The 21,749-nt window shown below is 54.9% G+C and overlaps 1 protein-coding gene across 1 annotated transcript; it reads right to left on the bottom strand.

Moving 5' to 3' along the window:
- Nucleotides 1-452: 452 nt before the first annotated feature.
- LOC133068057 (WAS/WASL-interacting protein family member 2-like) lies at nucleotides 453-21,291 on the bottom strand. Its single transcript, XM_061159126.1, has 9 exons — nucleotides 21,158-21,291; nucleotides 19,229-19,323; nucleotides 18,470-18,603; nucleotides 17,564-17,705; nucleotides 15,797-15,912; nucleotides 11,409-11,583; nucleotides 11,073-11,206; nucleotides 1,573-1,648; nucleotides 453-1,251 (listed from the first exon to the last, which is right to left on the bottom strand). Exons 1-8 carry the CDS (start codon nucleotides 21,289-21,291, stop codon nucleotides 1,583-1,585), a joined length of 996 nt encoding a protein of 331 aa, XP_061015109.1. The 3' UTR covers nucleotides 453-1,251; nucleotides 1,573-1,582.
- Between the last annotated feature and the right edge of the window lie 458 nt (nucleotides 21,292-21,749).

Genomic DNA, 21,749 nt, shown 5'->3' with positions numbered 1-21,749 from the left:
CATTTTTAACTATCCTTTGAGCTCTTCCTCTTGTGTTTTCTCTTTTTTTTCTACTGCCAAGAGCACGTATTTGGATTAATCCTAATGCTTGGCTTATAATAACCTGACAGAGTCCTCCTTATGGTGAGTATTTTAAAAGTTACCTTCCCTATTTTTTAGGTATTAATTTGCATCTTTCCATTTTCCTTGCCGCTGTCGATCCCTGGTGCCCTGTCTCTCATCTTTTCCCTTTGATGGGCCTCACCATCCCAGCCTCACCCCTGGTTTACACATCCAGACTCCTTATTCTTTCTTTCTGTCATGTCGGTTTTTCTTCCTTTATGGACAAACTATAGGTGCTATGTATTTGAATTGTTCGTGTGCCTTAGTCCAGGGTAACCTGATACTGGTTTCTTCATGGCCCTATTTACGTACTTTACATGGCCCTATTTACATACTAAGAAGACTCCATGCTTCATCGACTTATTTATTGATCTCCTATGTATCCAATTGGATCTCATTCAGGGTACACTTCTTTACACTATTTATTTGTTTATTCATTCTTTCATGCCTGCATTCATTTTTTCATCCACTCGCTTCTTTGGATCAGGTAACAGAGCCCAGCAAAATGATTTCCCAACCAGAACAATGGGACATTCACAGTATCTCTGACCTCCCACCCCCTCTCACCCAGCTGACCACCAAAGTGCACACAACCCACAGTCCTTGACACATAAGCATGGCAGATGCAGGCACAGGCAGAATACGTTAGTGCAGCCAGACCCCCACCCCGGGGCTCACACCCTGCACGGACAGGGGTCGGACTCCCCAGGCCCGTAGGTGGAGCAGGCGCTTCCCTTGGAATGGTCATCCCTATGAGAAACCTGTTTCAAGACCCAAGAATACACAGAGACATACATGGTATATACAATCTCCCTGGTGGGAGCCGACGGACACAGAGTTCATCTGAAAGCAGACGGCTTAGTCTATGGTCACACACACAAAAATGTATTTTGGCCTTTCAAGGCAAATAAAAAAGGAACTACCCATCACTATTGCTAAGCGTCCCAGTCCCAAACAATAAAAAGCTTGAAGAGATTTGGCCGGAAGCTTTGAAGACAGAAAATCTGTCCATTCGAACATTTCAAGGGGGGAGGCGAGTGAAGATTATTGGAGCTCGGAGACGGTTTCAGAGGCTGGTGCCACTGCCCGCGTTTTCTCCTTGGCCCGTCGAAGGGCCCCCCAGCTAGGCCACTTCCATCCTAGTTTGCCCTGCCACACAAGAGCCAGAGTGAGGCTCGGTCGTGAAAGGGCCACCCACTTCCTTTGTGAAAGAGGAGGAATTCTGTGGGGGTCCGGCACTTGAGGCCGCCTGTAGAACCCCTTTGCCACAGAGATGCCGTGAGGATGGGGGTGCGCCTCTGAACGCGAGCCCCCGAAGTCCACACTCAGCTTGGCTCCCTGGGCACCCCTTCCCTGGGTGGGGACCCCTGACCAGTGCTCACCCATCCCTCCCCATGAGGCTGTCGGGGCAGCAGCCTGCCTCCCTTGGTGACCAGCCTCAGATGTGTTCCCCACACCCCAGCAACTTACGATTATGGAGCTAGAGGGTGCTGGGGTGGCGGGTTCGAGGTCCTGGACCGCGGAGGATTCCAGATGATGGCTTCGGCTGGAACGAGAAAGCACTGGGTCACTCAAAGAGAATCTCACACAACAGAAGCAGAGATGCCCCAACTTCAAGGGTGGACCTGATGAAAGCAAGCCTTTCTCTTTTCTTTACACTCACTCACGAGCGCGCTCAGCTGCCAAGCTCCCCCTTTCCCAGCCCCAGGTGTCTTTGGAGCTGACGGGGGTTGGTGTGGCCACATGGACACACTCAAGGGCTGCATAGAAGCCTTTCTGGAAGTGCATTCCACCAGGAAGGAGGGCGCTGCGGGGCACAGCTGAGCCAAGGTTAGCGTGTGCGCGGTAGCGTGTGCGTGATGGGGGGCGAGGTCAGTAGGCCCTGGCTGAGACTAGGGAAGTGTGCTGTGGACCACGCCAGGGTTGTGGGGTCCTGAATGAGCAGCATGTCCTAAAACCTTGAGATCGAAGATGAAGGACAGGGCTGCCTGGACAGACGGCTTCACCTGAACAATTCCCTACAAGTTTTCACCAGTCCCATATAAAAAGCCCTGACCAGGCATGTCAAATCTTTGACATGAAGTATTTGCCTTCAAGTTTAAAAAGAATGAGCTGAACAGTGATAGACACATGTCATTATACATCTGTCAAAACCCACAGACTATAGGATACAAAGAACAATGGAAACCATGAATTTCACTTAACAGCTACATCATCAAGGTCAGCTCATCAATGGCAACTAGTGCACCACACTGGTGCCAGATGTTAACCTCGGGGGAAACGGGGTGGGGTGGGGGGCAGGTGACACGTATGCACTCTATTTGCCACTTACTTTTTCCATAAATCTAAAACTGCTCAGAAAAAAAAAAAAAGGTTAGTCATTTTTTAAAAATATTTTAAGGGAGTTGATGTTGAACATACACCCAGGGGGCTCTGGTAGGTAAGTGTGGCCAACAGGTGGTCTGTGATGACTGAGGGAGGTGTGGTGTGTTTCTTTTAATTTTTTATTTTATACTGAAGCATAGATGATGTTTACCATGTTGTGTTACTTTCAAGTGTACACCAAAGTGACTCAGTGATGCAAATACATGTATCTATTCTTTTCCAGATTCTTTTCCATGATAGGTTATCACAGGGTATTGAATAGAGTTCTCTTGTGCTATATAGGAGGTCCCTGTTAATTCTTTGATCTGATGACTGAGGTTTGATTGGCACTGTAAGGGGAGGGGGAGCCAAGCTGAGGCAAGAATGAGAAATAAAAAACTTGAGAAAAGGAAGAAAGAACAAGGAGAGTCCAGTAGCCCTCCAAGGAAGCCTGAGGAAGGAAGAGGTCCTCTCCAAGCCCCCTGCCCTGACTTAAGCTATTTGGGTACTTCAACCCCCATGCCCATGCTTCACCCACTGGGGTGCCCAAGACTTGGCCAGGGCCCCAGGGGGCTCACCTCTTGCTTCCAAGCCTCCTAAGAATTCCTGCCCTGACCCTGAGCTTCCCAAACACTCTATTCCCCTAACTGGTTGATTTTATAAGCAAGAAACAGGAAGTCTTTTTCAAAAACCAGAGTTAATCAAGCAGTCATCAGCCCATGGGTGACCAGGATAGACTGGTAACCTAAGGGCACTCTGGGTGCCATACTGTGGCTCCCCCAACGCCAGAAGAGTTTCCAGCCCTTCCCCAGAGACCCATGAGAACCCAGCGGTGACCCTGTCATCATCACCACAGTCCTAAGGGCACGACTGGGCTCCAGACCCAGAACACATGGCAAGACCACAGCCAGCGCCCCTTCCCACAGGACAAAGAGGCAGGAAAGGGCTTGGCTATGTCTTTCCAGCATGGTTCTCTTTGGTGTCTCTTAACAGGACCAGGGAAATCAGAAGCAGCTCAGGGCATCTGGGTTTTTTTCCTGCTTCTGTCCCCAGGGACCCCGGGAGCCCTCAGTTTCCTGGTTGTTCATAATTAACTTTCGAGCAGACCCCCCCAGGCTGAGACTGAAGACACTGCCCCGGCAAAGTCATGCCTTGGATTCTGAGCTCCGCGTGTCTCAGCCCTGCGACCGCGGTGATGGATTAGCACTGTGGTGCTGGGTTGCAGTCCTAACAGACGAAGACACTGCAGAGATGAGTCAGCGTCTGGAACCAAAGGAAAACACAAGCCTCCTTCTAGGGTCCAGAGGAACAACTGTAGCAAGCAACTGATTGGAGACCTCATAAACGCATGCGCTGCGCTCACGATCCACGCAGGAAGGAAGCCCTGCTGACTACACCAAAATCATCCTCCGGGACTTACGAGAGTTAGAAAACCCTAGCTCTGTTTCTCAGGAAATGTCTTCTTTCTTTTTCTTTTTACTGAAGTATGGTTGATTTGCAACATTGCTACTTCCTGTGGTACTGCAAAGTGATACATAGATTTACGTTCTTTTCTTAATATTCTTTCCCACTATGGTTTATCATAGGATATATATTTTTTCATCGGAGGATACAGGCTTTACACCTACACGTATACTGCCTCTCAAGATTTTTAAAGTTCCTCTATTCTAGGGGCAAGTGAGACCTCCTTTATCTGGCATGTCTGGTACAAATCATTTGTGGATCAGTCATAATTATATATCTGTGTGTATGTGTGTATATATATGACTATGACTGACTTGTGTTGTAAGGCAGAAACCAACATAACACTGTAAAGCAGTTTTCCTCTGATTAAAAAATAAATTTAAAGAAATAAAATTTTTAAAGAATTTTTCCTACTGTAATATATTTTTCCCCCAAAATCTTTTATATTATACTAATTAGTCTACTTTTCTTCTATACAATAAATACTGTATTGAAATTGGAAAAAAAAAATATATCGTTTGTGGGTGTTGAGTGCAGGGGAAAGATGGAAAAGGACAATTTTTCATAAAATGGTGATTCTCAGAAATAAAAGCTCGCAGTCTATCCAAACAGTCATCAGCCTCGCCCTCCTACCTGTTGAGGAGAGACCACCCCCTCACAACTTTCCCCAACAGATGCAAGCTCTTGGCGGACCTCATTTCCTGTACCTTTGTGAAGGCCAGGGCGCGGAACATTACGGGCTCATTTATGAAAATAGGAGAGGTAATTGGGACAGCTTTTGAAATCACGTCCCCCCCCCACCACCACCACCAACCTCTTGCTGGCCCCCATCAGTCCTCTAATTTCAGTTGGCCGGGGGCTAGGGGATGTTTACATACGCCTCTTCCTGGAATTTCACTCTTTGCTTCAGGAGTGGGCAATTAGAGAGAATTAAGGCCTATTTGGCGTATGTTTACCGTTAATGGATAGAGTGGCAGAGGCACTTGGGAAGGCAGGCTGCCGGTCTAATTGAAGCTGGCAATTTCTCGATCCCTCATTTCAGCTCGCAGGTATTGTAGCAACCAAGGTCAGCAAACAAAGGCTGCGGCTCACCGTGGTAATCACTGGGTGCAGACCTGACCGTGGGTTTTGTGCGCTCTTTATTACCACGCACCGAAGCACAAAGAGACAGCGAGGGATGTTTGCAAAACTGAGTCTGGGATGGGCAGCCGGGGCAGGTCCGGCGGCTGATCACTTTTCCAGAACTTTGCCTCTCTGCCTGATGGCTTTTTTCAGGAAGTTCTCCACGGAGCGGGCCAGGGTGCCCACGGAGGTGCCGTGGAGGGTCTCGTGACTAAAAGGCCCCGGGGTGAGCCGCAGGGGAGGGTGCGGCCTGGCACACCCTCCTGGGATGGCAGCCACGGGCCAGGCTCATTACATGGCCCAGAAAGGTGTTCCAGGCCTGGCCGGCGGCCCACCTGCGTGGAAGAATAGGCCACCGAGCTGCTCTGGGCCACGAGCCTTATTAGAATCCGTGTTCACAAAGAGTTGATCGAGAGGACTGGCTGACGACTGCCAATCCTGCTGCCTGGCCACAGGCGGTGGGCCTCCCACCCGGGGCTCCCTCGGGTCTCTGCTTTCCTTGTCTTGGAAGTAAAAGAGGGTAGGGAGACAGAAGACCAGTGATCTCCAGCCCTCTGACTCTCAAGACTCAGCAAACCAACCCCTGAGCAGCTGGAAGGAACCCAGGGCCCCACGGACCCTGAGGTGACCATGATCCTGCACTGCCCCCATTTCATAGATGGGAAAACTGAGGCCCACCAGGGACCAAGGTCATAGTCACAGTGGGAGCTGAGCATAGGCTGGAACCAGGTCCCCAGAGGACCAACGCTGAGCTGCTGCCTGACCCTGGGGCACCCAAAGTGTCCTATCTGGACTCTCTCCTCTGACCGGGCCTGAGTAGCAGGGGGTCCCTGCCCCCAGCCAGGAGGCCGGGGGGCCCAATTTGAACACCTGGGGACCCCCATCCCCTCCTCTGGTGAAAGAGCGCCTGTCTTCCTAGCGCTGACATCCCTGGCTTCTTCCGCCTCACAGAATACAGAGAACTGAATGGCCACTGCCTCGTTTTACAGATGGGGAAACCGAGGCCCAGAGGCCAGCAGCAACAAACACACCAGCTGAGACTCAGAACCAGGACGCCTTCATCTCATGGCAGGGACTCTGCCCGGGGTTCCTCCAGAGGGGCCCACGTCCTCAGGACAGTTGGGGGCAGCGAGGGTGCCAACTTGATTCCCTCCAGCTCACAGGGGCCCCTTGCTCAGGGTGGCCCCGACCCTGAGCCCCCTGCTGCCTGCCCCCGTCTGTTACCTTTCCTAAGTGCAAGCATCAGCCCCGTGGACCACTGAGCCCCGGAAGCCCCAGTTCCCTAACCCGAAGGAATGACTCCACTCCCCCCGCCACAGAACAGCCCAGAGAAAGGGCCAGAAGGACCAGCACGGCTGTGAGTCTGGACGGCCAGCACAGACGTGTGGTCAGCCTCTGGCCCCCCCCGACCGGCCTCCTCCCCAACTTTCCACCCTGGACTTCTGTCTCCTTTGGCTGTTTCTCGGGCATCGGGCCCGGTTTGATCAGATTCTTGTTTACAGGCAGGGCGACTCTGCTTCCCCCTCCTGAGAAACTTGCAAAGAGAAAGCCCCGGGTCGGGGGAGTCCGGGCTGGCCTGGGGTCGCGCCGACCGGGCGGCTGTTTAGACGTGCTTTGTGCGGCTTGGAGCCCCCGCCACGCACACAAGGGCGAGGGGCCCGCCGCAGCCCCCGGAGGGAACACACACACACACACACACACACACACACACACACACACACACACTCACTCACTCTCTGTTTCAGGGGGAGGTAATTGAGGTTTCCTCTTTTCATGTGAAGAAAGGGCACCTTCTATTGAGAGAATGTATTCACAGAACCTGGGAAAACTCATCTGCGCTGGGCCTCCCAATTATCCCCAGGTGGCTGTTCTCCGTGGGGGGCTCCCCACATTCCTTCTGCGGGGCCTTTGTCTCCATCTGCACCGCCCTGGGAGCTCCCAGGCTAAGTCCCCTCCTTAAACCCTTGCCAAAGACCCTATTCACTCTGCAAAGAGACGCCCGGCAGAAGGTGGTGGGCAGCCTGCCTCCCCCGCCACCCCGGCCCCCCAACTCCCAGGAAGGAGGACTTAAGAACCCTCCATCTGGATTTTTGTTGAAGCCCAAAGAAATTGGAGAGCAATTAGGAGAGTCATGACTACACCCTCCACCACTCTCCTCTCCCTTAATTAATTCCTCTCTCTCTCTCTCTCTCTCTTTCTCTCTCTCTCTCTCAAACACACACACACACACACACACACACACACACACACACCCTTCCCAAGTTGGGGCCTGCCCCGGCTGTGGCCGCCCCGCACCTGCTCTGCCTGCAGGCCCCTCACGACCGCCGAGGCCCTTGGCGAGTTCCCCAAAGACGGGGATAAGGGGCCAAGTATCTAAAATCTGGAAGGCACTAGGAATTCGAGGATGTGTGAGCATTCAGAAATGAGCCTCTTGGGCACTGCTAGCAGGTCGTCTGGGCACCGAGAAGGGGACCTTCGACCTCTGTTGGATCCAAGTGAACTTGAGACCCCTCCCACTGCTGCTGCAGCATGCAGGGGGGCGGGTGCCTAGGAATGGACACTGTAGGGGGCTGACCTCCTCCCGGTGGATTTCCAAGGGTCCCCTCATTCTCTTCCCTCCTGGCCCCAAAACACTGACTCATGTCACGCTGATGACTGGCAGCTACCTCAGCATAACCCCTCCCTTAGACACCCCCCCCCAAAAAAATGGCCCAGCTTCCTGAAGCCATAGGCAGGCAGCTGGGACTTGGGGCTGCCCACAGAAACTGGGGGCACCCCAGAGTGAAAGCCTCCACTCCTTCCCCTACCAGACCACTCTCTTCCTTTCAACATGGGGACCCCATGCTTCAGATAGCCTCATTTGGAAAGCTGTAACTAACTCTTTTCCAGAATTTTCCATCTGTTCAAACCGGGGATAGGAGACCAGGCTTAGTCAGACTCCTTTAAGTCCTTCTTTAGGACAGGGGGCAGAGCTCAAAGCCGCAGATGGAAAAAGGAACCAGTTCTTGGGGCTCATTTGCAACTTGTTAAATGTCAGTCTTCTAAAAAAAATGCTCCCAGCACCCCAGACCTTCTGATTCAGCTCACAATGGCGGTTTCTACATTGTCCACTGCCCTTTAACCCTTTGGGGCCTTAACTTGTTTCCCTCCACACCCCCTTCTGTGTAAAGCTGCCTTCCTCTTTTCAAGGAAAAATTCATTAGCAAGCTCATTAAAGAGGGGTGATTTTTTTTCTTTCTGGAAGTCAGATTGGTCATAAAAAAAAAACACACATTTAAGTTCCTTCATGTAAATGAAGGAATCAGAAACACATGCCTCCCGTTGCCCTTAAGTCTTGCCAGTTTTTGACATTATTTGGAGAAATGTGCTTGGAAATACGTTTGGGGTTTGAGTCACGAGTCAGGAGACACTAGGTCAGGGGCCCTGAAAGCTGCCATCAGTCCCGCAGGCAACCTGCAGTGGGAAACTGAAGGGGGAGAAAAGGGGCGTTTTCTTCCTTTTGAGACGCGCAGAGGCTGTTATGCTCTCAGCCCCTTCCCCATCCCCGCTCCACCGTGGGGGGAGCAGGTGGGGCCCGAGGACCAGCTTTCCAGCAAGACCACCATCTCTTCCCAATACCTGTGCGACCCGGAAGCGTTCAGCTAGAGGCGGCCCTGGGGGCCGGCCCAGTACAATGACAAACGGCCAGAGAACCCCTCCCACCCGTCTGGCTGGCGGGCTAGGGCCTCATTTCCACCCCTCACTGCTCAGGCATGGGCCAAGCCACCAAAAGAGAATTTTCCTGAAAATGATCCTTTCTTTCAACACTGGACAATGGCAGATGGATGATGCTACGTTTCAACGTCTTTAAACGAAGAACTTGACCGATTATACCTATCACTCTCTATTTTCTGCGTGAAAAGTGAAAGTCGCTCAGTCCTATCCGACTCTTTGCGACCCCATGGACTCTACAGTCCCCAGAATTCTCCAGGCCAGAATACTCGAGTGGGAAGCCTTTTCTTTCTTGAGGGGATCTTCCTCACCCCAGGAATCGAACCAGGATCTCCTGCATTGCAGGTGGATTCTTTACCAACTGAGCTATCAGGGAAGCCCCTATTTTCTGCATAATGACACACAAAATCCAAAATATGTGTTTGCCTGAGGCTGAGCATTCACCAAAGCCTCTAAAACTCAACACAGCCCAAAGACAGGCCATCCTGAACGCCAAGGAGAAGGGGTGGGGGACTGGCAAAGTCCAGGACTGGCTGGGGATCGGCCTCCATCCTGACTCTGCCCATCGGCCCAGCCCACTGGGAGGGGCTCCTGAGACGTCCCTGAAGAGGGAGGCATCCAGGAACCGTGGGCATTTGGCTCCTACGAGTCACACAGATCTTTCTGGTAAGCTCCGGATACAACATCCCGGAGCCCGCATCCTGCCCTTTGTAAAGATCCCCTCCTGGGCTCTGCTCCACATCATCATGTTTGCAGGTGGCAAATGCCAGCCTCGGAGTAAATGTCATGGGGCGGAGCCCGCCTGGTGCCCCCTCCCTGGAATTAGGCCTGGGCACATGCTCCCTACCTCTCTGCAACCTCTCTGGGGAGTAGAAATAAGCGGACAAAAGGGTCAGCCCCCTGTATGGATACTTCTACCCTTCTCGCCTGCTCAAAATAACATCCCCAGCCCATTCCCCATTCAGGGCAGGAGGGCAGGACTGTGGAAGAGCTGTCCCCCAAATCTGGTTGATGCAAGAGCCTTACAGAAGCTGCAATGGAAACTGGAGACCCTTGAGGAGTATGGGGGTCCAGCCCCTCTGCTCACTGGGCTGCAGGGCTCATATAGGCGGGTACACCCCAAGACAGGGCCCCCAGCTCTGATGTGGTCCCATCTCCTCTCACAGAGACTCTGTGTGGAGCAACAAGGCACTGGGCCTGGGGCAGAGCCGAGCCCACTTGAGCCTCCATAAACATCTGGGGAGTTAAGTCAACTTTGACCCCATCATCCAAGCCCTTCCCATCATCCCCTCCCCAGACCATCCCGGCCATTTAAGTGCCTTCATTCATTCACCCCAGGGACTACCCTGAATGTCTCAGACATGCACACAGAGCCAGCCACCTTCCCCTGAGCTGCTGGCTCTGAAAACACCCTAAGGCCCCTTCAGGAGCCCTGCCATGGGCTGCACTGCTGTGACTGCAGAAAGCAGGGTGCCCTCGGGGGAGCACCCCCGCCCCCGTCCACCTGGGCTAGATACCACACAGGCCACATCACCATAGGGGACCCACCCGGGCATCTGACTAGACCCTCTGGTCCTTAAGGCAAAGCTGGCCTCGGGCCCCCAGAGAAGAGCCCCACCCCCGGGCCTCCGAGTCTCCATTAACGCTTCTTGAATAAACGAAGGTCCCATAAACAAATGTTGAACCCAGAGAGCCTCATGGAGCTGTAACCCCAGCTTTCTTGTGCTCCACCATTACTGATTTTATTTAAACGCACAAAAACATTCCCATCCCACTGCAATTTCAGGGGTGAGAAGATGAGGCCAAGGGAAGAACTCCCTCAAAAACCACTGTTTGATTAAAGGACATTATCAAAGCCTCGTGCGTGAGAACCCAGCATTCTCACAGCCACCGACGTTTCCATGGCGTGTGGGCAGAAACGCTTTTCCAGCTCCAGGGCGGACAAGCACTGCTGTTTTTGCGTCTCCAAAGGGGCCCGCTAGCCGGGCTTTAGGCGGAGGGCAAATGTCCCGCTATTCACTTCATTACTACGCTAAGCAAAGCTCCGTAAGGACCTACTATGTGTGTGCCTGGGCCGCACTGGTTCTCAGGAGCCCAGACCCGAGGCAATGCTCTCCACTTACCGTACAGGCGCAAGAGGGTCTCAGCTCCCGGCGGCTTCCAGAATGCCCGGCCCCATGGTCGGGGTGGCAGAGAACTTGCCCTTGGAAGTGACCCCCTCCCAGGTTTGCATGTGTACCTCCTCGAACTGAGACATGTTTGAGTAAGCCTGATGAAATCGTGGTGTCTCAAAAAAGCATGCAACTCACCCCAATCCAGGCAGCAGTGTCGCAGCTCGGGGTAGGCGCGAGACGTCGGGTGACCCTCCGGAAGGCGTGCTGCTCCAGGGGAGCTCCTCCACCTCCTCCGTCCAGGCGTTCACGATCCGGGGCCGCCTGGGCTCCTTGGTGGTGGGGGAACAGGTAGAACATTAGCAGGACGGCAAGGCAAGCCCCCCAGAAAAGCCACACACACACACACACACACACACACACACACACACACACACACACACACACACACACACACACACACACACACACACACACACACACACACACACACACACACACACACACACACACGGGCACAGAGCCTGGTCTCACCTGCCGTCTGGTTTTCGGTGGAGGGAGGTGGCTCTTGGGAGCGGCAAGGATGGGAAGAGGTGTGAAGAGAGACAGGCCCGGGAGCAGCCCCCAGACAGGCCACAAGGTCCGGGGGGGCGGGGACGGGGGAGCCGAGCCTGGGACTCGCGGGGACACGGCGCTTGGACGGGCAGGCCTGGCAGGACGTAACAATAAGGGGTCTGGGGGGATTCAGGTGGGGAGAAGAGGACAGTGCAAAAGCCTGGCTATAGCCCAGGGTCACTCAGAGCCTGGGCGGCCAGGCCCACAGGAAGAGGTACCCAAGGATGCTGGGGGGGGTGGTGGCCTGCCGGGGTGGGGGGGGCTTGCGCCCCGGGCACTGGAGACCCCCTGGAAACTTGAGTCACCCTGAGGGGGAAGGCCTCCTTGCACTGGGGGAGACAGGGAAAAGGCACACAGGTGGGAGGTGGGCGGGGCAGCACGCAGGTAACCACAGGTGTGGGCTCAGCGAGGAAAACCAACGTGTTAGGCAGACAGTCAGATGGCTGAGACGCAGAGGGTCCTGAACCCAGAGAAGGGGGCACAGGGAAGGGCACACAGGTTGGATCTGGCAAGCAGAGCCGGGGGTTGGGCGGGGGGGGGGGCAGTCAACCTAGCAGGGGAGCGGAGGGGAAGCCAGAGGAGGAGCTGCCAGATACAGGAGTAAGGTGGGCAGCCAGGCAGAGGTGAGGCCTGGAGGTTCCCAGCCAGGGGCCCTTGGCGGTGGGTAGGCCCCCGCCCGCAAAGAGGGGCGGGCGAGCTGGATGTAGTTCCAGGGGTAGGAGGGCATCCTGGAGGGAGGGGTCCAGCCCGCGGACCCCCAACTCAAGAGGGAGACCTGGTGCGGCCAGAGCCCAAGGGGACACAGGCCACGGCTGCCCCGGGCCACTTCCACAGTCCTGAATGTCAGGGCTGGGAGCCCAGGACGGCCATGAGCACTCAGCTACGGGACAGGCGGGGAGGGTTAGGGGCAGGAGGGGCTGGCTGGCTGGGACCTGCAGCTGAGCCCTGGAGAAGGGCAGGTTCGGGGGCCCCCTCCCCAGGCTTAGGATTCAAAGGGGGCCAGCCGACCACAGCAAGGCAAAGCAGGCCTGCCCCTCGCACCCCACCCCGACCTGCCTTCTCTACAGAGCAAGAACGTGCTGCTCCAGCGCCCGGGGGCCAACAGGGCACCCTGGGCAGAAGCAACCCCCCGGCCCCCCACCCCAGGGAGGCAGAGGCCATCAAGGGACGCACTAGGGTGGCAGGTGCCCAGCCCGGGGCCGAGCTATGGGCTTGCTCAGTAAGGATCAACTGTTGGATGACGGGATGGATGCGTGAGTCCAGGAAGGGGTGAGACTGGTGGGGCCCCCACTCAAAAGGGGCTGGGGCAACACCCACCCCTCGGTTAAAGGACGTCCACCCTCCACCCTTTAGACCTAACGCTTCCTGCACTCCCAGTGTCTCCCACCTAGCAGCTCAGCTTTGACAGTCAAGTTCCTTCCTTGACTCACCTGTCCAAACAACCATACATCCCACATACTCTTACTGAGCCCCATTTTGTGCCAGGCTGGTGCTGGGACACCCAAAGGAGGAGTGGGCTGGCCTAGGACGCCCCCCTGAGGACCAGATAAGGAAACAGGAGTCGGGGAGAGAAGACGGATGGACTACAGAAGGGGGCAGTGAAAGCAGAAAAAAAAACGGGAGGATCAGAAGAACTGGGGGGAGCCTCCGGGATTGACTTAATGGTGGCTGAGCCCTCCCGGGCCCCACACAGGAAGCCGGGCAGGACCTCCGGGCTGGGAGAGTGGGGGGCAGGTATCCCATGCGCATGGGGAGCGGGGAGCTGTGTCAGTTCAGGTGCAGAAGGGGGGCCACACAAACAAGGACACAGGTTAAAGCAGTCCCCCGTCCACTCAGGAGTCACGAGCACAGACACCCCGCTGCCAGTGGCCACAGAAGATGAGTTCAGTTGCCTTCCACCTCCTCCCTGGGTTCTCAAATGCTAAAATATTAATGACTCCGGGGCAGGTATTTTAATTATTGGTATGTATTTGAGGGTATGAAGGGTTCTATGGATTTTCTTTTCCTACTTCTAGAAATAATCCTTCTAGAACACCAGGAGCTGCCCCAGAAGTTTACTCTCCACAAACTGCACAGAAGAAGCAAGTTTTGGTGGGACCCCCTATTCTCAGAAGGGCTCACCCCATCCAGCCCCCAAGTCTGGGCAACATCTGGGGTCCCCACCACCAAAAGCGATGGAGTGGCCCCAGCTGGCCATCTGGGCTGCCGTCCACACTTGTCATCTAGTGGGCCGGATGGGAGGTGGTTTCGCTGACTCGGGAAATGTCTAAATCTCATCCACCAACACCAGGGGACCTTGAGCCAAGAGGTAAGTTGAGGGAGAGAGGACCATAAGTTTTCAAGTAATCAAGTTTTCTTGCTCCAAACACTCCACTTCTCCTCCCCTCCCCTTTTCTCCCCCATTTGGCGGAAGGTCTGGCTGGAGTCTAAGGTTTAACTGGAGTGATCTAATTGTGATTGATCTGCCTTTAGGTGAGGAACATCTAGAACTCAGGATTCATAAGGGCAAGTTTCTGACTCAGGCACACCTGCCCTGAAGACATGAAAAGGCCCCAGGGATTTCAAGAAGGAGCACAGGAGAGGCCCGAGGGGCAGAGCGGGCGCAGGACACATGGGAGGGACAGTTAGGGGGTAAAGTGGGTGACGCCGGGTTTGGATACTGGATCTGAGTGGTCCTGACAGACCACTGGCACTCTCATCATATGAGGGGCTGAGTGTGAGCCCCCAGCTCTGTCCTTCTAAGCGGATGGGGCTGTGCTGGGGTACCAATACCCATCCACTTCCTGACCTGGAAGGGGCATTCCACAGACGCTAGCTCGGCTACAATTGCACGGGGTCTACACCCAGGACTTCCTTTTCTACTTTTCTTACTTTTCATTTGGAAGTCTCACAGGTTTAACACTGGGCAGCCCTAAGTTTAACTGCGGGGTGAGCCAGACCCGCATCTCTGTCTCTCTGCTCCTGGAAAACTGATCCCAGAGGCCTGAGTTGCCCTGGCCCAGGGCTGGTCTGCACGCAGGGTCAAACAAAGGAACTCTTCTGCAGAGCAGCCCTCATCTGTGGCCCAAAGCAGCCTGCAACTTTCAACCTCGCTCCATGCACCGCGAGCTGGGACAGAGGCAAAGACTTGAATGGGGAGCAGAATGAGTCCCTGGGCTCCAGCACCAAAATTAGAAGTGTGGCTTCAGACCCTCTTCGCCCCTGCCCTGCAGCCGCGGTTCACCTCATTATGATAATCAGTGTCTTTCCTTCTCAGACAAAGAAGGCTCCTTATGAGATGAATATTGGAATCCAGCAGCTACCTCATTAAGGTCTACAGCCTCTTCCTTGACAAGGCCCAAGATTAGCCCTGTGTTCATTAAGGGAAAAGGGCAGAAAGTGGAATAAAACTGAAAAACACAGCTGGGGGGAGGGGGAGGGCTCTTTCTGCTGGCCATTCATTCACTGAAAGGCTCCATGTACCTTCGGGATTTAATCACCAGCCAAGGGGGCCAGGAGGAGGGTTTAACCAGGATGCGGGAGGTAAAGAGGTTAAACCCGATAGAAGGAGTTAAAAACCTAAAATGGGGCAATTTGATTTGAAAGCTTCCTGGGACTTGTCACTGGGATAATCAATTGAAAACCTTTTTCCTGTTTACTTTCTTTTCGCCTAACCCAAGAAGGAACCTTTCTCTGGATGTGTTTTTTTGGGGGTGGGTTTTCGTATTTTCTAAGTCTCCCTTTGCTCCTTTTTTTTGTCTTGGGGGCCTTTTTCTGGTCTTTGCTTCTTTCTCGCCCCCACTCCCCACTTCTTTCTTCTCCCTTGCGCTCCTTCCTGTGGGAACTTAACCTACAAGAAAATCAGATGGCGACCTTCGCTGTATTTTCTCATGAATACCTGACTGAATTTATTTCAAGTTCCTCGAATAGTGGGGACTTGAGGTTTTACCTGCAGGATAGCCCACCTGACCTGCCAGGTAAAGATAACTATTCTGCAACTGAGAGAAAGGTGGAAAGGCTTGGAAACACTGAGCTACCTCGAGGCCTCAGCTCTAGGTGGTTTGGACGCCAACCCGGAGAAGATGCCAAGAGGCAGGTTCTGGAAGGTTCTGGAAGGGCTGGATACTCTTCTAGGAGAGGTTAAGAAGCAGGAGGGCCAGGAGCAGGTGACTCTGTACCGTCTACAGGTCAGGGGGTGGAGGGGAGAGGGCTGTCTGTCAACACCAGGGATCAGGAGCTGGGAAGACCGTGAGAGAAACACTGAATACGTGTCCGTGCGTCCGGGAGCCGGAAACGTGTCCGGAGTTAAGCTCCAGAAAAGTCATTACCTTAGAGCTGGTGGAGTTCAACGGCCCAGAGGAGACCACGAAGCGGTGGGTTGGAGGGGAAACGGAAGGTGAGGAAGGAAGACAACGTATGTAGATAGGCTTTACAGGAGGCGGGGCTGCGGAAGGAAAGAGACAGAGGCTAGAAAGGAGGCCAGGAGAGGCCCGGAGGCTCAGAAGCTGCTGAGAAAAGCAAAGTTAGGAATTTGGAGGGACTCGCTTGCGGCCAAAGGGCCAGGTCTGAGAGACTAGAGGGGCCGGGGTGGGGGCCTCCTCTCCATTTACCGTGTCAGACGCCTCAGATGCCCTCATATGAAGGCCGCTTGACAGCCTCTGTTCCCCTAGGAGGTGCAGGCCAGCCCGGGGTCCGGACAGGGAGTTGTGAGGTTTAAATGAATTGATGGTTGCAAAAAGGCCTTTGCCAACTGCAAAGGGAGACATAAATGTCCCCTATAATTACTCACTGGTAGCAGGACGCTCAATTTTACAGCCCACTCAAATCTCACTGGGGCCTGGGTTTTCACTGACCATAAATTATGCGTCCTTACATTAAGGATGTAAAACCCAGTGGTGAAAGCTCCTGCCAGCCTTTGGAAGACAAAAGGTCCCTCCTAATAGCCTGGATTAACTCACAGCAGATCTCCGCCCACTTCATTTGCCACCTCCCAAGTCATCTTTCCACCTTCATTTGCCACATAATCCAATCAGCCCCTTTCAGAAGCCCGGGAGCTATTGTCTACACCAAGCCGGGTTTCTCTAAAGCGGCCCGAGTTGTTTTTGTCTCGTCCGGACAAAACTGGTTGGCTTAAAAGGGGAGGAAAGAAAGTGCTGGTCAAACGAGGACCCCAATTAGCTTCCAAGAGACTTGTTGTCATCATCTTTGTATCACATTCCAGGCCTGGTGTGCGGGGCATATTGTAGGCAGTCCAGAAAATGTTTGTTGAATTAATTCTGTTTTATTTCTTCTGGAATTTATTTATTGAGTGCAAACACACAGCACCTAGTGGGTGCTAGCTGTTATTACTGCGGGGGGGTATGGGGGGGGACAAGGCTGGGCATGTGATAATGAGGGACAGCCTCCTGGTGTTAAGTATCTCGCAATTTCCACGGCAATTTACAAAGCACTTTCATAGTGGTTACATCATTTGGCCTTCAAAAGCACCATGTGGGGTAGATAAACGCGGGTGCTTTTTGTGTTGCTTTTTTTTTCCCCCCCTAATCCCCATTTAGGCCATGAAAAGAACTGAGACTCAGAGAAGTTAAGCAACGTATTTAAGGTCACACCGTTATTGAGAGGTGGGACCAGCACATCGTACCAGCATTGGGGCCACCCAAGACCCCCAAGACCACCCCGGGCAGCTGGGATCTCAAACAGGCTGTCCCATTGTCAAACGTTGGAGTGGAAATCAAAAGGTTCTGAGTGTAACTAGGGGGCGGGGGGCCGGGGGGGAAGGGGCAGCCCCTGATGGCACCCAGGGTCCAACTCTGACCCCTTCTCTTGCCAGGAATGTGACAAAATGCTCACACTCCTCCAGCCTCAGCGACCTCACTCTAAGTGTCGCTCAGTTCTGTCTTCTTGCCCTCCACCTTTTAAAATGACTCAAACCGAGGCCACATTCACTCTCATTTGTAAATGAGGCGGCCTCGCTCACGTGGACATCCGACATAGCAATAACAGGCACAGAACATACGGAGTGCTCTGGAAATGACCACATGCACCATGCATATCCTGACTAGGTCAGCTCGACCCCTGGCTCAGTACAGCCCTACCTGGTGCACCAAGAGCCCTGCGGACTGGGCTTGTCCGGAGCGCTGTGGAAGAATAAACGAGAAGCGTGAGACAGGTGATGAGAGGGGTGAGGGGGACGTGGTCGACCAACCTGTTTGGAAAAACGTTAACTGACCGCCTCTTCTATGCCTGGCCTTACCGGCTTCCCTGTGTCGGACCAACACTCACAACACCCTGGGAGGTTGCTTTGCTCGATCCCGTTCCCCAGAAAGGACGAGGAGATCTCGGAGGAGGTGGGGATGCCCCTGGCAGTTCGGTAGCATGGCCTCGGGGCACATGCTCCTTCCAGAAGCCCATCCGGGGCCTTGGAATTGCCAGGGGGATGCTGGTCAAGCCCTTGGCCCAGGTCTCCCTCCTGAGAAGTTCCCAAAGGGACCCTTCCTTTCAGACCATCCTGGGGTGGTGACGGGGTGGATTGAGAAAGACTGACACCTCCCTGGGGATGGTGAAACCTCCAGGTTGATGGAAGGTTAACAAAGCAGACGCACATAGAAAAGCAAAGCATCAAGGCAGAAGCACATCGAAAGTCCGACGTTAACCAGCGCCCCCTCACTAGGGCACTGGTTTCAACACTTAGCCAAGAGGGACAGCTGGCTGGTCAGTTCGGGTCCTCTTCATCCTTCGGCGTCCTGCGGGGGCGGTCACTGCCCAGGGGTTGCTTTGTTTGCTGGTGGGATCCAGGAACCCCTGCTCCTGGCGTCCTCTGCAACAGATCAAAGGTTAGAAGGCCAAGTCTAGGTATTAGTTAAAATTGAAATAAATTAATTACAACTAAAACTAATTAGTTTAAAATTTAAATTGTCTTTTAATTGCTAATGGGCCTGGGGGTAGTGCAAGCAGGGTGGTAGGGGTGGGGGGTTCTGCCCACGGTGTTGGGTTTCAGTTGCCACCAGGATGGGTTGAGGAGGTGAGCGGCATAAGACGGAGGTGAGCGGCAAGCACCTGGGCATCAGCTCGTCATCCACAGGTGGTCCTTGGAGGCAGGGAATCAGACGGAAGGTGTCCTCCTTGAAGACAGACCCTGGGGCAGGGAAAGGGGGGCACAATTAGAAACCGTCTTGATGACCTCTAACGGACGGTAGGGGAACAGCAGAGAGAGGGAGGGGGCAGTCCGAGGGAGAGGGAGGAGGCAGTGAGCAAAGAGGAGGAGGGAGGAGGGGGAGGAGGGAGGTGGGAGGAGGGGGGAGGAGGGGGAGGAGGGAGGTGGGAGGAGGGGGGAGGAGGGAGGTGGGAGGAGGGGGAGGTGGGGGAGGGGGAGGAGGGAGGTGGGAGGGGGGAGGTGGGGGAGGGGGAGGAGGGGGAGGGGGGAGGTGGGGGAGGTGGGAGGAGGGGATGAGAGAGGAAGGGGAGGGGAAAGAAGGGTGAGGCAAATGGGAAGGAAGTAGGAGGGGGAGGGGGGAGGGGGAGGGGGAGGGGAGGGGGAGGAGGGAGAGGAGCGGAAAAGGGAGGAGGGAGAGAAGCGGAAAGGGGCGGAGGGAGAGAAGTGGGAGGGGGTAAGGAAAACTTGATTGACAGGGCACAAGTGGTCGCCGTGTGCGCATGCGCAACCTGAAGCCTGGGTTAGCAGGCCGAGAGCCATTTGCAGACACAGACCACTAGGGGGCGCGCGGCCAGCACCCAGAAGCCGGGAGCAGACACCTGCGCACACCCCCGCCCCCCCCTCCCCCCGCCCTCGTCCGGCCCGCAGCTGCCCGGGGCACAGCTGGCGTCAGGCGGAGGGGGCGCCCAACAGGTCTCAGGCCTACGGAAGTGGGGGGGGGGGGGCAGAGTCCACCCCCGCCAATCACGCAGGGCCGCTGGGTCCCCTAAACGCCACGCTGGCCGACGCCAGCCAGAATCCACCTGTGGATTCTATGGGGGGGGCCGCTCGCCCCCCCCAAACAGGTCCTGAGGTCCTTCTGCGCCCCCCAACTGCAGGGGTCGATCTGGCACCCGACAGAGCTGAGCATTTCAAGGGACAGTCGCCATAGGGGTCTTTCCAGAACAAGATTCCACTTTTGATGGGGAAAAACACCGAAATCTTGGCGCCAACCTCCAGAAAATGCAATTAAATTAAATTAAAATGATAAAGGCCCAGTTTTCAATACACTATTTTCACACACTTATGTGTCTCTGGACAAATGATACAAAATACGGTACCACTAGGAAATAAAATAAAGGTAGCCAAAACCGTCTAAAATTACCCAGACCACCACCGAGTCCCCCACCCCACCCCAAATCTCGTCTCCTTTTCTCCGCCACGGTAAGAATCTCAAGACCCCAGCACGATGGCGCCTAAATAACCGTTTCACAGCTTCTCCATCCTACCCAGATGAGCCACACCTTCTCAGACCCTCAAAACCCAAACCGGCCGAAATAAACTCATCTGTGTCCACGCTCTTCCACGACGCCCTAGGTCACGCAATCAGCGCCGACCACGGCATCGCGACCCAGAGCAAAATCCTGCAACGGCTCCCCCAGGGAACCCGGGGGTCTTAAAACATTTCTCCCCTAAGTAGATGCACCCAGAACTCTCCAGGAAATCCCGCGCCCGACCCCCTCCAGCAGGAGAACAAAGGCCACCTCCCCTCCCCACCCCGCCCCCCGAAATTCCGCAGTGCCGCGGGCGCCCTCTGGCGGCCAGCGAGAAAACCTTCCAGAAACCTGCCACGTAGCAACTCGCTCGCGCTCCCCCTCCCCAAGCCCGCCGGCCCACCGTGGGGAGGGGGCGGCGTGGGGGGGTGCTTGACAGGGACAAAGGAAACGGCAAGAGGCGGCTCGATCAAAAATCAAAAGCCCACAACACGTCAGAACCTTCCAGGGACCATCGCGCAACACCGAGAAGACCCCCGATCCCCCAGTTCTCCACTCCCAGAGCCCAGAACTCCCCAACACGCCCCCTTTTTCTGTATTTCTCTCTTCCCTTTTGACCAGCCCCTTCCAGACCCAAGGACACAGCCTTCCCTCCACCTCAACCCACCCCCTGCCTCTATTCTGCATGCGCCCCTAATCACTTGACCCGCTCCCCCCACCCCCAGCCGCCCCTCTGCACGGAATCCGTCCTCGGGGCGGGGGCTTCTGGAAGGTTTGCACTTGGGCGCCATATCTCTCCACTATTTTAATAAACCAGAAAATATCAGGTAGCAATGCTACTGTTTTCATTTTGACTGGAGTAGGCTTTGCACTAACCTGTGTTCTTGGATTCGGAACCCCTAGCGGATAAGTACCTCCACTCCTGACACCTACGGCCACCAAGAACCTGGCCAAAACTAGCGGGAAAATATGCCCGGGAGACTTTGGCATTCGGGGGGCTTCCCCCCCACTTCTTAGAGAATGCAGAATGCATCCACCGCCACGTCTCTCGCCACTCGTGATTCTCAAGGTGGCTTCAAACCCAGAAAATCTCGGTTTTGGACCGCGGTGACCACGGCACACTGGCCTCTGACAGGGGGTTGATCAGATTCCTCCCACTCTTCGTAACTGAAGCCACGACCACCCAGCCTACCCTCAGTGACCAGACTGGAGAGGGGCCCTGTGATTCTTTTTTTTTTTCCCCGTCCTCCAGGAAAATGTGCCTCGAGACTTTCCTTCCCGACACGATTCCGTCGCCGATGCTCGGGGACCAGGCGAAGTGGTCGCCTTCAGGAGTCGGTCTCGGGTATCTGTCTCGCGGCAGGTCCAGGAGGACGGAGACCAGCCCAGAAGGGGGTGTCGTCTTCCTTTTGCACATCCTTTCGGGCAAAGGATGGCCAACCACTCACCGGGTAGGGAGGTTCTCGCGTGGGCGCCCGGGCTCTCCGGAGGAGCAGCGGCCCAGGCCAGCGGGCCAAGGCGCGCTCCATCCCAGCTCTCCGCCGTCTGCGCTAGGGGCTGGCTGGGTGGGGTTTATATGGAGGCGCAGAAGGGGTGGTCTCTGACGTCAGTGCATTCTGCTGCAATGCGCTCATTTCTCCAAAAGTGATTGGCCGGAAAAATGAGCCCCCCAGATTCTATGACAAATTGCTCTAGCCGCACCCAGATTGCAGCAAAGAAGGGAGGAAAAAATTCTGCCGCAGTGCCCCTCGCCGCCATGACCAACACCCTGAGCTCGCTGGTGCTTTTTCCCTCCACTAGCCCCGCGTGCCACGCGGGGGAGATTTCTGTGCACGATTTGCTGGGAGCCCTGGACAAGGGGTGGTTGTCCTCAGG

The sequence above is a fragment of the Dama dama genome, chromosome 13 (genome assembly GCF_033118175.1).
Source record: "Dama dama isolate Ldn47 chromosome 13, ASM3311817v1, whole genome shotgun sequence".
Classification (NCBI taxonomy): Eukaryota; Metazoa; Chordata; class Mammalia; order Artiodactyla; family Cervidae; genus Dama; species Dama dama.
Note: the sequence above shows the minus strand (reverse complement) of the source record. Positions and strands in the feature narration are given on the sequence as shown.

What these genes read in the sequence shown, in the direction of transcription:
- LOC133068057 (XM_061159126.1), bottom strand. Translation starts at nt 21,291, where the DNA reads ATGTGCAAAAGGAAGACGACACCCCCTTCTGGGCTGGTCTCCGTCCTC. An exon ending in AGCATCGGCGACGGAATCGT is followed by an intron (nt 19,324 to 21,157) that starts GTCGGGAAGGAA and finishes CCACTTCCGTAG; the next exon opens with GCCTGAGACCTGTTGGGCGC. An exon ending in CACCGAAAACCAGACGGCAG is followed by an intron (nt 11,207 to 11,408) that starts GTGAGACCAGGC and finishes CCCACCACCAAG; the next exon opens with GAGCCCAGGCGGCCCCGGAT.